Below are 17,930 nucleotides of genomic sequence, written 5' to 3'. Positions count from 1 at the left end.
CCGAACTCAGCTCTGTCCAGGCACTGTACACTTTGGTTAAAATAGAAGTGATTTACAGTTCATATTGGAATTCATAAATTAAAATTTATAATCCCTAACCTATAATGTCATTACAGGTTAAGGATGGGGTTCTACTGAATTTTCTCAAGATGGAATCCATCTCTGAATCCGTGTGTTGGATCCAAGTCCTATTTAATTCCCTATCTTTTTATGTAGTACGTTTGTTGGGGAATGAAGAAATCCTTACGTACTGTTTTTATCTCACTCCGTATACCTAAAACATAGGAATTCTACTGTGCTAAAAGGGCATATGACTTTCACCATATATTTAGTAAATACTCAGTGACATTCATTAACCATGTCCTTACTCATTTTTCCTTTAGTTGTGAGGGAAAACTGTGTTTGCTTCTCACGGGGGGGGGGTGCTGCATCTGCAGAAGCTGTAGAAACTAAAGTAAAAACAGCACTGTGGAAATATTAGTCTACTTTATCATTCAGCAAATATTAACAAATTAAATACCAGATTGTTTGCATGCACAATGTACTCAATGTTAACTGAAGGCGAACTTGTTTCACTGCTACAGGTGACAAATTGTGAAGGGTCACAGAATACAGTTATCAAGTTATCAAATCGAGGTTATCAAAATTGCCACAAGTCCTTACCTTGACATGATGGATGGTAGATAAATATTTAAAAAATGACTTTTTCTTCCCCCCATTGCTGAAGTGACCATGTTTAATAGGGCTATAGTCTCCCGGTCGACTGGTAGAATGGGCGGTCAATATGCTCTCTTCCAACCAAATTCCCATTGGTCGGACAATCACCAGTGTTACTTTCATAAGGAAAAAAGCGATACATCAATAGCCTTCTAGGATTAATCTATTATTTGCTGCAGTGGTGGGAGGGACAGACTATCTGTGAAAACGGGCGGGGGGACACCATGTCAAAGAAGTCATTGGTGTGGCTGCATTTCTTAAAACCGATGACCAAAAAATCAAGTGTAAACTTTACAAACAGCAGTTTACCCATCACGCATCAACAACCAACATGGCATATCATCTAAAAATGGGAGGCTAACTTGTATGCATTAGGATGCTCTGTCAACTTTTGCGTTTAACGCTTGAGGCTTTGAGCGTATATTCCTCAGTAGTTCTTGTGCTGGGATCACCAGTTCTATTTTCGGAAATCATATGAACATGGGCAAGTGCATGCTGGTCAGCTCTGAGTCTGTCGTTATCATTTCAGTATGAAATAAGTAGGTTCAAATTATTTAATTTAATATGCTGAAAATACTAGATTTTTAAATTTATTTATAATTCGTTTAGGGTAATAAGGCCTCCAGGTACAGTGCACTCAGGGCACTGTGGCCGATTTTCTTGATCCAGAGATAACGTGCAGATTATTTTATTTCCCTGTGACCAATCCACTGGTTGAAGAATAGGTTGACTACAGCCCTAATGTTTAATCAATCAAATGCTATAAAGCTAAAAGTCAATTTCCCTGGTATTTTCCATCAGGTTCAGAATTATTTTGACACCCCCATCTTTCCCCACATCTCACATCTAAACCTGCATTTTATAGGATTGCTTTCTGTCCTGAGCACCGAAAGAAGTAACCTATCGAGCTTTTGCTGGAGGATGTTATAAATGGAAATTTACATTAAGTTCCATCGGCTTTGTTAACAGGGCATGGTGATATGTGTTCCCAAAACAGAGAGGATGAAATAAAAATTTAAAAAAAAAAGTTTTGAAAGCACTCTTAATTTGTCTTTTAATTTTTTATTTGGATGTGAATATTTTGCTTTTCATGCTAGTTAAAATTTCATCATTAATTTCTTTGGTGGAAGAACTGTGGAATGTTGACAGTTTCCATTGCATAAATGTAATTCAATCATAATTTTCCCCTAGCTATTAACCTGGATTAGTTGTGGCTGTGTCTTACTTAATATTTTTATATTTTCATAAAATAATAACATTAATCTGATCAGAGGACACCTGTATGACTGTATGATTTTTCTAATGTCACCACATACAATAATTCTAATTAAAGAACACATAACACTTGTTCAGTTGCAAAGAGAGATAAAGGAATCTCTAAATTTTACATTTACAAGATCCTGCAACAAAGGCATTGTAAGTTACTCTTTCTGGGCACCGCAGGTTCATGCAGCACAGATGTTAAGGAAAATCGGAACTTGGACAACCTCTTCTCCAAAGAGGGTGTTGCAGCTGAGGCTGCTCAACTCCCCAATGGGAGTGGTGTGGGTGGGAGGAAACGTCCCTTAGAGGAGGGCAATAATGGGCATACACATTCCAAGTACAGGCCAAAGAAACGTAAGAAAGTCCCTGGTCCCATTCTGCCTAAGAATGCCCTCATGCAGCTGAATGAGATCAAGCCAGGGCTGCAGTACAACCTGCTCTCTCAGACGGGTCCAGTCCATGCCCCTGTCTTTGTCATGACTGTGGAGGTCAACGGGCAGCTCTTCGAGGGTTCAGGTCCTACCAAGAAGAAAGCCAAGCTGAATGCAGCAGAGAAGGCCCTGTGCTCCTTTGTCCAGTTTCCTAACACATCTGAAGCCCACATGGCCATGGACCGGACTCTGTCTTTTCACACAGACTTCACCTCAGACCAGGCTGACTTTCCGGACATGCTCTTTAACGCGTTTGAGACATCCACCCCTGTAGATGACTCCTTTTACCTTGCTTCCAACAGTAACAGTTCCTTCAGCTCAATGGGAATAGAGTACCCATTGCTACCCTTCCCTGTCCCAAACCTGGTCCAGGCTCCAAAACATTCTGCCCCCTCAACCTTCATCTCCTCTACAAGCAGCAAGAACCCTCTGATGATCCTGAACGAGTTGCGGCCGGGTCTCAAGTATGACTTTGTGTCGGAGAGTGGGGAAAGCCATGCCAAGAACTTTGTCATGTCAGTGACAGTGGACGCTCAGAATTTTCAGGGTTCTGGGCGGAACAAGAAGCTGGCCAAGGCCCGGGCTGCCCAAGCTGCTCTGTCTGCTCTGTTTAACATGCAGCTGGATCAGGGTCCATCACGGAAACCTATACCAAGAGAGGGACTGCAGCTTCACCTGCCACAGGTAAGCATGGAAGAAGGTAAATTAATACTGAAAGGCCCCACTATATTGTTGCTTACATGACTTTTTTTTCTTGTCTTGCTGAAAGATTCATACAAGAGTATGATCAAAGTAATAAAACTATGCAGAGTTATCAAAAGGAGTATTGATTAAGGTATGATCATTCAATGATGAATGGCACCAGCAATTTTGTTCCACTCCTTTTCAATTGTTCTGTGCTGTTCACAATTATTCTCTGCTCTGAATCCACTGGGTGCTACAAGTTGATAATATACAATGCAAAGCCTATTATGTAAGTGTCTGACATATGTGAGTAAGCAATATCTTGCAGTTGAGTAAATTTAAAGTTCTGATCCTGTTTCCTGAGGAATAATATGAATTGTAAAAAGGAACTAATGAATGTTAGTGTTGTCAAAGCCTGAATACTTATCATTTAAAAAAAAGCAGATGAAGATTGTATTTTTGACATTGTTTCTAGCGCCTGATGCCTTTGTTTGCACTTAGTCCTCTGCTAACTGCAACTCTGAATAACTGGTACTAAAAGCAGTCTGCATGTGTCTTTGTATCATTAAACTGTTACTGAAGAGCTAAATTATTCCTACTTAATATGTATATATAAAACTATAACACTTAAAAACATAACAAAAATATATATAACAAAATATATAACAAGATTGCTTGGACTGTGTCCAAATCACTCCTTTTTCACTATGTAGCACATTACATTTACTGTCCAACATTTTATTTGAGTGTCTCATTTCTAAGTGTGTAAGTCTATCCACCATATAGTGCCCTCAGAAATTCCAAAGCGGAACAAAACAGTACTTTCTGCTAACAGTCCCACAATGCAATGTACCACATTTTATAGATGAGGAAATTACTGTTGTATGACTTAACAGCTGTCAGTGATGACACAAAATGATGATGATCAGTAAGCAATCTCAATTTACTGCTCGTTTTTGAGTAAACAATTGACTGTCTGTTATATAGGGGGGATTGAATGAGTGAAAAAGGGGGAGATTTATGACACAGTCTTAATTAAGAGAGGCTCCAGTTCTACTTGAACTATGGTAAATTATGGAATTTCATTGCTGCATCCTATTTAATATGGCTCTAATGTTTTATTAAAAATACCTCTTTCACCACACAAGCACTCTAATTCTTTCTGGGGGACTGGAGTCATGTAATGGTGTGTGGCAATAGTACGCCAATGTTGGATCCACACTACATAAAAAAAAACTACCTATAAGCTCTTTGGGTTTGTAAGCAGAACAGTGGACCTATATTGGGCTGGGTTTTGAACCTGAATACTTTTTTGGTAGTGTCATAACACAAATAGTACTGATAAGATGATTTGTTGTTTGATCTAAAAATAATCTTAGAGTTAATTACCACTAAGCCTTATGGCTGTACCGGCTATTAATAGACCACTAGATGTCTTTGGTTGCCAACATCAAGAAAGGATGCAGGCCTTACTTGAACTCACCTGGCTTTCTGCAGCTGCTGCACTCATCCCCTCCCAGCATCACTCGTTTGATTGATTTGGCAGGTGGACCTTGGTCTAGCATCCTCTTCTAGTGTCACTAACCGTGCACTGGGCTTGGCAATGGTTTCAGTTCATTTAAGTTAACAGGCAGGCACAGGCCTCACCTAAACTAACCACTAACCAACTACCAGCAGGTCTTGGGTTCACAGACCGAGTGCTGTGAGATTCTAATCATAACTATAAAAAAGTTTAATAACTCTGTAATCACTATAAGTGGATATTGTACTGCAAGATAAAATATTTGGTGGAAAATGTATTGTCTGTGAACATTTTACTGTTCACTACCAATGTATTTGTGATTTGCCAAATATTTATATTAACAGCATATCCTTATTATGTTAATAAAAAACATAATCTGATCCCAATTACGTTTCCTACAAAAGGTATCGGCTCATGCAGTTTAGTTGTACAGAAACGTATTATTTAGGAGACATGTTGCCTGTTATCCCTCAGGCAAAGTGTCATGACTGGTATCACGTGGTTACCACCTCTGTGAGAAGCTTTCTGGAATGCTATGATGGAAAGAAGTTGTTGGGAGGAAAATACTAAATTTTCTCCTTTTGTACTTTGAACTTACTGTTGATAAAAATGTTATTGTTATCGCTGTGCCAGTTGTAGTTAATGCCTTTGGTGATGCTAGCTACAACAACAGGTTCTTTGCTAACACTGAATTGATTAGACTGGTTGGGTAGAATTTGAAACTCTTTTCGTACTCTTACATGAATGTAAGATTGCTAATGTCACCTAAATGACATAGAAAAGCAAACAGGCAAAAACTGAAATAAATGAGTTGACTTCTATCATGTACTGCATCCCGGGTAATGTAGTTTAGTTAGGGCTTTTATGAATCTGCCAGAGAACCTGATTAGGAGACAACTGGTATTGAAATGCAGAAGAAAATGTACTGGTAAACTATTTTTTTTTTAAACTAAGTTCTTGTACAGCTAATGAACTGAATGAATAATAACATTTTCATATCCCTCAAAGCAAAACAAAAACATCTGTAACAAAATAATCTAAAATCAAAGGTTAGTTTACTAGCTTTCTGAGCTTTCATCCGTGTCTCACAAAAACATATTGCTGGATATTTTAAACTCAGGTATTATACAGTACCAGCACTAGTGTAAAAAAAACACTACCAAGCCCTAGTACTAATTAATTACAGCTTGAGATAACACAAACACAAAGGTGAGCTCTTACAAAATTATCATTACATGAGAAAGGCATACATATCCTCAGGCATGAGGATTTGCTGTAATTATGTATTTATTTTTATTTTTTTGAAAAAAGCACTGGCTGAAAGAGGCAGTGGTTTGTTTGATCAGATCTGCAAATGTTGGTGCTCATGACCAACCTGGTAAAGTCTGATTGAAGATTGAGACTGCTTCAGGAAAAACAAGTTCAATACACTGAGATCTATTTACACATAAACTAATCCCTGCCTGTAATCCATGCACACTGATAACAAAGCGGCTATCTTAAATACCATCACCCCCTGAGTGCTATTCAAACAGAATTGTCCATTATAAAAGCCTTTCCAAGTCACTCTGCTTTACTTCCAGGGCAGTGCATGAAGCAGATGATTTGACTGATTTAAATTGCTAAGATCCTTGCCCGTCAGTCACACCAGTGCAGCATTCCTAACTGAAAAATTCAGTAATAGTTTCAGTGCAGAAGAGTATTCACTCAGTTTTATCCCACTTTGGCATTGTTGAATTCTGCTGTGTTGTAATTAATATTAACTAAAATTGGATGAAGAGAGTCAGAGTAGCCCACTTTTTCCAACTGATCAACTTTATTTAAAAGTTTATGTCTCACTACCATTTGGCTCCATGAGTAATCCTTCTTTTTGTCACATATTTGTTTTTTGGTTTCCACCTCAGGTCCTGGCAGATGCTGTCTCTCGTCTGGTCATTGACAAGTTCAGCGAACTGACCGACAACTTCGCATCTCCACATGCTCGGCGGAAAGTTTTGGCAGGTGTCGTCATGACGACAGGTACTCTGTTTTTCTCAGTTTTACTAAAAACACTCCAGAGTGAAACAGTTACTTAAAAAATATTCCACCCTTGTCCAAGAAAATGCTTTTATGTCAGAGTTTGAAGCTGAAGCAACACAAAAGACAGACAATATCAAGGGGACTGGATACTGTGACAGTGCAGCTGAGTATTTTACAGTCAAGTGATTAAAGAAATGTTTACTGTGCCTCCTCTGCACAAAACATGTCTCAGCTCTGTAGTGTATCAGCAGAGTTCAGCTGTATTCTCTTTGTCTTTGGCTGCAATTGTGATACAGTTTGTATTTTTATGTAAAATATTAAAGCTACCCTTACTCTGACTCTGTCCCTTTCACACAGACTATAAAGACAGTCTTTCACTCTGTCTTCTCTTCAAGCACGGTGTGTGGAATCAAAGAACCACAGTTTTTGTCACTTAGGTTGATATTAGACTTAAGTTGTTTTCACATTACAGTGTTAAAATTGCACTTGCACTGTGCTTTCTCCTTTACTATACACAAATGGTTTGTGGTAGCTAACTTACTGGCATTACTGTTGTTTCAAAGATCTGTAGGCTACAATTAGGCTACAAACATTGCAAATAGTTTGGATCCCAACAGAAACTCAAATTTAATTTTATAGCACACCCATTAGCTGAATCTGAAGCAGTTTATTTAGTTCGGTCTTAATATCAGGCTTTTTTTATTGTTCTCAGAAACACATCTTGTATCGCAGCACACGAAGTAGCCTTCAGTCGTTGACTGAGCTCACATAGGTCAGTAAGTCAAGTCAAAGTTCAGCAAATCTTATAATCATTGCAGCACCACTTTAGTATACTATATACACAAAACAATTGTGGAGATGACATATTTGCTTACTGCTGAAAAATATCTAGTTGAATGGGATAATAGGTGAAGATGCTAACATTGAAACGTGTAGTACTTTTTGTAATATTGGTCGTGGTGGGTTTCTTTAATCTTTCTACATGATACTTGGCTGTTCTGTAGATGTAATAAACTAAATGCTGTGTTAGACAGAAGATTGTCCAAGAATAAAAACAATGATTGCTTCTTCAGGATTCAATAACTACAGATCCCATAACCCATATGCTGTAGACATATACAAACAAAACCTTATGGGAGTAAGACTGGAATTACTGACTGGGCAAAGGGTCCTGGAAATCCATGGACCCTGAATACCCAGCGGTCAAAATTACTTTTTTTGATTAATCTACAAATTATTTGGTTTTTAAAATAAAAAAAATTACTGTCTCATACAGTTTCCCCAGAGCCCAAAGTAACATTTTCAAATTGCTTGTTTTATCTGACCAACAACTGAAAACCAAAAGGTGTTTCATTTTAAATTGTATAGAACAGAGATAAGCAGCAAATCCTTGCACTGGAGGCAAGTTGGAAGCAAAGAATGTTTGCTGTTTTTGTTTGATAAATGAAACATTGGCTCAAAATTGTTGACAGTTACTTAAAAAACTCACTCTACCCTTTCAGTTTTCTTTTTACTAAAACTATTTGTGTTTAATTTGGTAAAAGGGTGGCTTGGGTCTCAGTAAGGGCTCATAGTTAGTTTTTGCAATGGGCCTCCCAGCAAGTTAATCCACCCCTTCTCATGTGAGTTGGAGGATATGGACAGAAACTTCCTGTTTACAGTCTTTAAAAGAATTGATGTAAGAAGCCCTCTATGGTAAAATATTTTAGGCTAGCATGAAAAGGTGGCACATATTTTGTGTATGATGACCGCTTGTTTCTCAGTTAAGGGACAAATAACAACAGGCCTCAAATACATGCAGTGACAAAAATAAAATGTTTCATGTTCCCTTAAGTGAGGTTTAACCATGCTAATGATTACTTTTGTAGATTGAACTACAGAGCCCACAGGTCAGACACTCCAGTCCCACTATCGATTTACATCTTAATGCTTTGTTGCCAAGGTGCAGATGTGAAGGAGGCTCAGGTCATCTGTGTGTCCACGGGAACTAAGTGTATTAATGGTGAATACATGAGCGACAGAGGTTTGGCCCTCAACGACTGCCATGCTGAGATTGTAGCTCGAAGGTCACTCATCAGGTACCTTTACTCCCAGATGGAACATTTCCTCAGGTGCGTCACAGTACAACACAGAGCTGATGGGTGCATTAAATTGCTTTTAACATGCATCCTGTATCCTCACTGTACATTTCGACCTACAATGCATCTGCCAGATTTACAAGGTTAGCTAGAGGTCCTTAAAAAGTTTGAAAGAGGTTGCCTCCTGTTATGGAATGTTTGTGAAATATGGAATTTTTTTTTTTTTTTTTCCAAAATCGGAAAATCTGCAAATTCACAGCGAAGAGAATTTAAGTTTTTTTTTTGTGTATCTTATAAATTGATTCACATATTAATTTCATAACATTATGTTGTTTTTTTCCCACCTGGTGGAAAGAGCTGACTCTTCACCAAAATCACATTCGTAAAAACATTTTTGGATCAGAAAAGACTTATCAACAAGTTGAAATTTTTCAAAATGTTCCAATTTAAACACTTACAGAATTAAGATACCTTAAATTCCAGTTGAATAAAGTTTTGTCTCTTGTGTGTCCAACCTTAGATTAACCTTAGATAAAGCCATAATCTGTTGATCACAACTGTTTCAGTCATCCTGAAACTTTTTGTCGTGTTCTGAATGGTATGTTGCATGGTAACTTACTGGTCATTTGTCTCCAATTGTGTGTTCAGTAATATTGAAGAGGAGCACCAGAAATCCATCTTAACCAGGTGTGACAACAGACAAGGCTTCAGAGTGAAGGAAAATGTCCAGTTCCACCTGTACATCAGCACCTCCCCCTGTGGAGATGCCCGCATCTTCTCTCCTCATGAAGCTGGAGTGGAGGGTGGGTGGTTGAAGAGGGGAAGAAAGGCTGTACATGTTCAGTATGGTTCTAATGAAGATTAACTTGGCTTGAGTCATCTGAAAGGCCATATCACATAAATGCTGGTTTGAAAAATTAAGAATAACATAAATATCATAACCAAAACATGTAAACTCGTTGTTACAGTTCACAGAATATAATGCAGTTTTCCTCAAAGTAAACCTCTATTAATTTCTGAAAAGTAGATTTTTACTTTTTTAAATTAATTTTTATAATTCATGATGAATATTGAATAATGTACAATAGGGCTGCAGTTGAAATTGTCTTCTAACTGAGTGGGTTTTGAAAGCCCACACAGTATCGTTGGGTTAAAAATCTTATGAAGTGGACAATAAAATTGATTCAATAATTCCTCTTTTCTGAAAGTCCTATTCTCCTTTTTAATTTTGAATTGATGCAGAGCTCCCCACAATCAAACACATGTAATCATTTATGTTGCTCCTAAGCCTAACGAGAGTCGTCATTATTCCTTTTGTAACTTTAAGTCCAGGTACAGTATACTGCAAGATGTAAAGTTTACTACTATATGAGACCCTTTACAATATCTGTCCTTTTATCCATTTTTCTTGCGTCAGATCAGGGAGACAGACACCCGAACAGAAAGGCCCGTGGGCAGCTCCGCACTAAAATTGAGTCTGGTGAAGGAACCATCCCAGTACGCTCCAGTAACACCATTCAGACATGGGACGGGGTACTTCAGGGTGAGAGGCTTCTCACCATGTCCTGCAGTGACAAGATTGCCAGGTCTGTGTTCTATTCATTACCTATTCAAACATACAGTTAAAAATGAAAAAAAAAACACTTCTTAATACAGTCAGATGCTACACAACACATTTTCATGCCTAACAATACTGTTTAACTTTCAGGTAAATGACACAGGACAGGAGCAGGAGCTAAACAACTAACACTACACCAGCATTGTGCTAACAGCAATCTACTCTGGACAGAGCTTGGTGATTTATGTAGCTATAAGGCTGGGTCAAACTGCACTGACTGACTGATGGCATGACTTATTATTATTGCAAATGGTCAGACAGAAAACATAGTGGAACACAAAGCTGCACACAGCGCACATAAATGATGAATAAAGGCCACCACGGCCCCAATAATCAATTTTAAAACATGATCACTCTAATGTACTGAATGAACTCCGTTACTGTATCAATGTCCATTTCACTGGTGGTGAACTAAAAAATATTTCTTACAACTTAAACAGCTAAAACATAGCTGAACATAGCCAGATCTTATTTCTTTTTGCAGGACACTTGAAAAAAGAAAAGAGGTTAACAAAGACCTTGAGTGAGCAGTGAGACAAGCAGGATTAGGCTACGAGAATGATATAATAAATAATTGTAACCACGATGAAATGCCTGGAGAAGAATCAAACGATGTCAGGGACAAACTCCTACACAGGCCCTAAATCGATCCATATAGAAACTATAAGAGATGACACTCTGTCACACAAATCAGATTAGTTCTCCTTTTGTTTTGACACTGGGGATTTTAGGAGCTTACCTGGGCAGCCACTGCACATTTCCATCCAGTTTGTGCTAGATCAAAGTGAATAAAGCTAAAGAGCCAGATGGAATATGTTGAATGACTTTAAGCTATTGTGCCAATGAACTGGTGTATTTCAGAGACTATTCCCGCTCTCCTTAGATTTAGATTTCTGGAAGAGTCCTAACATCATACCAATCCCTAAAATTCTCATTGACTTGCAGCCTACAGCATTAAAATCACCAGCGATGATAACTCTGGAGAAAACTGTTAAATCAGAAATTGTGGATGTGACTGGACAAGTTCTCAATCCCTGCAATTTGCAAATATGCCTGGGAGAGGTGTTGATGATAGATGTTATTTATTGCAAATGCTGTACATGAACGCTTAAAATGAACAAGCATGTATGCAAGATTCCTTTTTGAAGGCCTCTCATCAGCCTTTAATACAATTGAACATTATATGCTAGAAAAAAAAGGTTGTATCCTACTTCCATTTAGTCCACCAATGTATCAAATGGATTCTTAGTTCTCTCACTAACAGAGAGCAGTTGTAAATCAATTTGTGCTTCCACTGACTTACTGCAGGGTTGTGTCCCTTTCTCTTTTTGTGTTTATCTTGTATAGAGATGGCTGTCGTAGTAAATATAGAAATCAGATTAAAGTTCAGTGAAAATACAGATATGTGTGTGAAAAAAGCTCAGCGCCCTCTGTACTTGCCGACGTAAACCAAACTCCTTCGGAGTAGATCAGAGAATACTCACATTTTTTTCCTTTATCCTTTATTGAAAGTATTTTAACTTTTGCGGTTGTTTGCTGGTTAATTTCTCTTTGTCAAAAGGACAAGAACCAGTTTCAAGGTGTTGTCCTCACATGATGTCCTCTATGAATACTATATTTTAAACTGCTGCCATCTGTAATGGGTTTTGATTGCATGCATCTAAAACAAATATGAGGACGTTTGGTTTTATTCAAGAAGCCAACAGACATGAAGAGGTCATTTTACCTTTTGTATAAACTGATAAATGCACTTGTAATTTTGAAGTATTTTAAATATTTATTTTTTTAGGATAAACTAATCTCATCAGATTTACTTTTTGGACGATAGAAAACATCAAGAAAATTTCAGGGTGTGCTTAGGCATATTGGCATATTCTAGGGGCTCACAGGACAGCCAGGTGTTGACAATACCACAACAAGTGGTGGTAGTAAAAATTTGCTATTTTGGCTATTCAGAACATGGTTTTTGATGTTGAAAGTTTAATTTTTGTTGGCCAGGGACCTTGTCTGGGTCCAGTATATCAATAGCAACACTGGCTTAACACAGAAAATGAAAGTCCCACCTACTCAAATTTAGATAAATTTGACATTGGCTCCATTAGTGTCCTAGCATCCATTCAGGTGCATGGATAGTATTTCATTTAAAGAATAATTCTGTTTTTTTAAAACCTGGGCCTTATTTTCCCATCTCTTTGGGTGGAAATGATTACTAGGGACAAAAATTAGTCCCAATTTTAGGATTTAGTCCTAAATTGAGTGAGAACGCTATAACCGGCAACTGCAAAACGGTTGCAGTGCAATCCAATGGGGTATCTGTCCACGTTAAACTACATCCACTAAAAGTGCTCATGTTTGCCACTGACAGGCTCAAATTGTTATTATAAAGTGTCTGACAACACAATGGATAGGATTCCTATCTTCCTACAGTGATAGACCTTTTTGTTTACGTTTCGCTTTTCTGGTCTCTGTTGTAACATCCCTTTCAGTGCCTGTATTATTAGTGCAGGTGGGGCGTGTTTTATGAAGTTTATAATAGTAGAAGTCCCGCCAAATATTATCAGTAATTGTAACTGTTAGAAGAATTTACATAAATTATCCCATGCTTCGCTCATTATCTGTTGTTATACTGCACCCTTGAAAGCTTTGCGCAGGAGAGTATCTGCAGCTGCGAAGCAGTTACTCCCCAAATCAAGATAAGATAGATTGCCCTGTCTCTTGTCCTGTCCCTGAGACAGGCAGGAGGCACCCTGCTTCTAAGATGAGATTGTGCAGCTATGCCGACATATGTGACAAAGAACCACCCTATGGTAATAAAAGAGCGAGGTAGACGGCTGAGAAACTCAGAGCGGATTGGAGATTGTAACTGAGCACTCTCTGTCCGTTCTCCTTGCAAGTATTTAACCTCACCACTCTGTGTCCTGCCTCATTACTGTGCTTATATCTATTTTAGGTTGTTTGAACCTGACAGTAACATCATCATTCATTGCCAGCAAGTATCTCTCTGATATCTCCTAATTTATAGGATTCGCAAATGTTGGCATAGAAATGGTTTTATAACGTTAGGTTATATATAATAGGTACATACAGTAGCATAAATATAACTTTTTTACACTTTGCTGTTATCATGCCATACTTTTGCCATGCCAGGTCATCAAAATAACCGCAGCGGGTCTCTCCAGTCTTGAAACAGCATTTTTCTTCAGGTAAAAGCACTTTGGTGTAGGATTTCCTCTCCTATTTGACTGGCATACCGGTCAAAATGGTCACTGCACACATGATGGTCTGCAAGGTGCAGTGTACGGACAGGAAGGTTTTCATCCATTTGTAGCACAACTAGCCACAACTTCAGCGTGTCCCTGTCCCCTAAAGTTAGTCTGTAAAAGCCTCACCATTTTTTTTTTAACTTTTAGATAACAGTAAGCTATTCTTTCTTTACTCCAACTCTGTAACATTACTCTACTCTTCCCCAGACGGTTCTGTCTAGCTCTCACTCAAGTTTAGACTGTGTCTTCCTGCAACGACCTACCTTCTGCAAGATTTCAGAACAAGACTTCTCCTTGAGCGAGACTTCTGGTACATCTTAGACACATGTCTCTGTAGGAATCCTATCCATAATGTTGTCAGACACTTGACAGACAACCTGTAAGTGGCAAAAACAAGCACTTTTAGTGGACGTACTTTGACGTGGACTAATGCTCCTTTTAATTACATTGCAGCTGTTTCGTTGTTGCCGATTATAGCGTTCTCTCTCAATATTGGACCAATTCTCATTATTTTTGTCCCTATTAATCATTTAGACCCAATAAGATGGAAAAATTGGGCCAAAGTTTAAAAATACCGGAATTATCCTTTAAGGGGGACCAGACATTCTTTGCTTAAGACCTGAGATCAAAAGTGTTTTTACAGAGAAATTTCATCAACTGCACCTTTAAAATAGTCTGTTAATAAAAAACACACAGATAAATGAATCAACATTACCTTTAATCTAGCTGTAGTGCATATTTTCTCTTTGAGAAAAGTGGGTCTTGCAGGCCCAATTCAGGTGTTGATGGGTGTTTTTGAGCAGACCAGTAGGAATCCTGATGATTATGTGCATATGTTAAGAGGCTGAATTATTTTGATATAATGCTACAATCACTCTGTTTCAATCTCTGCTGCCAGCTGCTGTTGTCAGGTGTCACTAGGTCACTGGAACTCGGGAGTCCTCTGAGCTGGATTCAGATTTGTCTTTTCTGGAGAATTAGCTGGAAAATTACAGTTGTTTTTTGCAGATTTTTGTGTTTACTGAGGCTTCCCCGGGTTTTAGCTTCCCTGTCTTTTTGTCTTTGTGGCTTACTAGAATGAGTTTGAATGAAACCTTCACTCTGTCTCCTTTAGGTGGAATGTGGTTGGTTTCCAAGGTTCTCTGATGAGCTACTTCACAGAGCCAATCTACTTCTCCAGCATCATCCTGGGCAGCCTGTACCATGCCGACCACCTCTCCAGAGCCATGTACCAGAGGATTACTGAGATTGAGGACCTGCCACAGCCTTTCAGCTTGAACAGACCACTGCTCAGCGGTGAGAGGAACACTGCACTTTCACAAATAACCCCTTTCCTATTGATCTGTCACATGTTTTCCACACTGACTGTACTGATGGGATATTTTCAAATATACCAGGGCATCTGTAGGTCCTTCAGAAGTCTGAAAAGTAGGTTCTCACTGCTCCTGGCTTTTATGTATGTCTGAAGGGGTGTAATTCAAAGGAAATTGACAATATTTTCCATTCAGTTTCTCAGTTTATTGCATTCATTAATCTCTAAACAGGGACTGAAATGTGATTGTTCGACATCGTTAAAAAAAACCAGGAGAGAAAATCATTTGAAATTTCACGGAATTTTGCAAAATGGCTCTGGTGAAGACCCAGTGTGATCAAATCTTATGTAATATGTTTTTTAATGCGACCTCAAAATGTCCAATTTGAGCTATATACAAAATACAAGTAAAGCAGAATCTCATTCAGGATGGTACTTTTCTTCAGTAGTCTGTTAAAAAAAATTGATTTGGCCTTCCTTTCTCCGTTATCTCCATTGTAATTTTGTTTCCATGCTCTACAGGAATAAGTAACGCTGAGGCTCGTCAGCCAGGAAAAGCACCAAACTTCAGTGTGAATTGGACAGTGGGAGATCAAGGGCTGGAGGTGATCAACGCCACCACAGGGAAAGATGACCTGGGTCGACCCTCCAGACTCTGTAAACACGCCTTCTACAGACGCTGGATGCGTTTGTACTGCAAGGTAACACACAGTATGCTGACACACAGCATACTACAGTATGTATTGCTGACAGTACTGTCGAAAATTACAGTTCAGTATAGTATGATTCAGAAAACCCAGTTTGAGTAAAAGATCCATGCATTTGAAGAATTATTAGACAGTAAAACACTGCACAGTGCTTTATAATACTGTGAGACAGGATTTTACAACTCTGGAGGGTTGTCACAGTGTCATTTTATCCCCCGTCTTTGAGATCACAAGGTAAACAATAGAATAACAAGGTTCGGAGTGATCAGGAATGGAATCAGGAACAACATCAAGTTGTGTTGAGCCAGGTTCACCCTTTGTGCTAGATGACCCTGCATTTTTGTGCCCGAGACCTCTATGTCAGGAACCCTGCTGCTTTATATAAAGGAGCTGAGTCAGGGATATTTTCTCAACTCGTTGAGATGAAATTTGGGCTGCAGTATGTCAAGCAGCGCTAATGTTGGTCTGAACACAACCTTAGGGCTAAGGTTGAGACACTAAAACCCTTCATGAAATAGGCCTAATACTACCACTTAGTAGTGACACTAGTATCAATTCTACTATTATTACCACCTAACAAGAAAAACAATGAGAAGACAAAGACAAAAAGAGGGAATGGAAGAAGAAGAAAAGATGGTTACACAGACCGATCCCTTTACTATGATACAGTTTGATGAAACAGCTTGTGTGGTATTTGTTAATATTAGTACAGTATTTGCATTCAAGTACACTAATCTGAGGGCGGCCATCTCCTATTTTTAAGGTTATGGTCATCTTTGTGTCTGCTCCTCTTCAGCTAGTTGTGTACTATGTTTCTTTACAAAGTTAATGGTTGTATATTGGATTTATTGTATTTGTTGTTATATCTATAATACCTGGTCAGTATATACAGTTACCATATGTATATACATTGAGTAAATGATTCATAAACAGTAATATACATAAATTCAGTGTATTATTAAGTCTTTTTAACATTTTTCCATGGACAAACCTGCACCTTACTGTCCTTGTACAGTGTATATTCAGCACATGATACAGTCTAGTTACGGTTTCTTTGTTTATGTTCTATTCTATTTTTATTTTTTATATTTTATTTAGTCTGTTTAGTATTTTGCCTTGCATTTTATCTATCTATATATAAACACACACTCACACACATATTTGACTAACTGACGTTTGACTAACCAGCCTCTCCCTCCCCGTTACCCGTAGCTCTCCTCCACCCTGCGGATAAAAACAGTAAGGCCCAGCGGCTACCATGAGGCCAAGCAGGCAGCAGTGGCGTACCACTCCGCCAAGCAGACCCTCTTCAGAGCCTTCCACAAAGCTGGACTAGGTGCCTGGGTGAAGAAACCGATAGAGCAGGACCAGTTTGCTCACTCCCACCTGAGCACCTGAGTTAGTGCTGGCCTGTTGGTGGTGAGGGATACTGTTGGCTTTACTTTCTGACACAGTTTCAGTCAGTTTAAGTGGTGGAATAATTTTCCCTCTGGATTGTCATGCACCTGACCGTGTGTTACTTTGAAGAAAGTGCACCAAATCCAGATGTCAGAATCCATGGATTTAACATTCCACCTTACTTTTTATAGCCTTATGCTACTCCCTCTCAGCCAGCAATACAAATTGTATTTTTAAAAAAAGATAATCATTCAATTAGTTATGCAACTTTATACAAGAAACAAATGTAAAAAAAGACTTTGGGAATGAAAACTTGTTAACAGAATTGTTGTATAGGGATGTATTCATTTTGCATGTATCATTATAACCAAATTCATAGGAAGTCTCCGGTAAAAGGTTTGTTATGTCCTACAGTGATAATCAGTATGGAGTAACTACGGAAAACCCAAATTCCAGAACCTAGACACTGCTGGTGTTGGTGTTGGTGTCAGCAGTCATTTTTACCAGAGTAAAAGCACACCAAAGATGATGTCAACATTTTTCAAACCTTTGAAATGTATTGAATTTTTTCCAGAAATTTAAATGTTCTGTTAATACTGTAATCTGCTTCTATGAACCCTGTATCTCAAACCATTCATCTGTATGTTGATGATAATGTGTGAAGTGATGTTTTACTGTGTGTGCTTCTACTCTTTCAAACCAAACAAGACAAAATCCCAAATCAACTGTTTCCCCTATAGCAAAGAAATGATATATATTTAATGTACTGATATAATGTGTATTTAACATGAAATTCTAAATTTCTTTGTTTTAAATGTTTTTTTTCCTGTAAATTTTAACTGTCAAATATCTTTTTAATTTTTCTAAAATTTTAATTTTCCTGTAAAAGGCCTTTCGATTTTTAACCCAAGTCTCAAC

At 38.2% G+C, this 17,930-nt stretch overlaps 1 protein-coding gene across 2 annotated transcripts in view; it reads left to right on the top strand.

Annotated features, from left to right (window-relative positions):
• The window catches only part of LOC120787473 (double-stranded RNA-specific editase 1-like), a 51,365-nt gene extending 34,285 nt beyond the window's left edge, over window positions 1-17,080 (top strand). For both annotated transcript variants that reach the window (XM_040123150.1, XM_040123151.1), the window contains 8 exons: window positions 2,161-3,095; window positions 6,522-6,636; window positions 8,579-8,747; window positions 9,363-9,517; window positions 10,132-10,300; window positions 14,710-14,891; window positions 15,430-15,608; window positions 16,827-17,080. In XM_040123150.1, the coding sequence (XP_039979084.1) occupies window positions 2,161-3,095; window positions 6,522-6,636; window positions 8,579-8,747; window positions 9,363-9,517; window positions 10,132-10,300; window positions 14,710-14,891; window positions 15,430-15,608; window positions 16,827-17,012 (2,090 nt within the window). In that variant the 3' untranslated portion in view covers window positions 17,013-17,080. The remainder of the gene's footprint in view (window positions 1-2,160; window positions 3,096-6,521; window positions 6,637-8,578; window positions 8,748-9,362; window positions 9,518-10,131; window positions 10,301-14,709; window positions 14,892-15,429; window positions 15,609-16,826) is intronic.
• The last annotated feature ends 850 nt before the right edge of the window (window positions 17,081-17,930 follow it).

The sequence above is a fragment of the Xiphias gladius genome, unplaced genomic scaffold (assembly GCF_016859285.1).
Source record: "Xiphias gladius isolate SHS-SW01 ecotype Sanya breed wild unplaced genomic scaffold, ASM1685928v1 HiC_scaffold_1477, whole genome shotgun sequence".
Classification (NCBI taxonomy): domain Eukaryota; kingdom Metazoa; phylum Chordata; class Actinopteri; order Istiophoriformes; family Xiphiidae; genus Xiphias; species Xiphias gladius.
The sequence above is the reverse complement of the archived record's forward strand: the minus strand, read 5'-3'. Positions and strand labels throughout refer to the sequence as shown.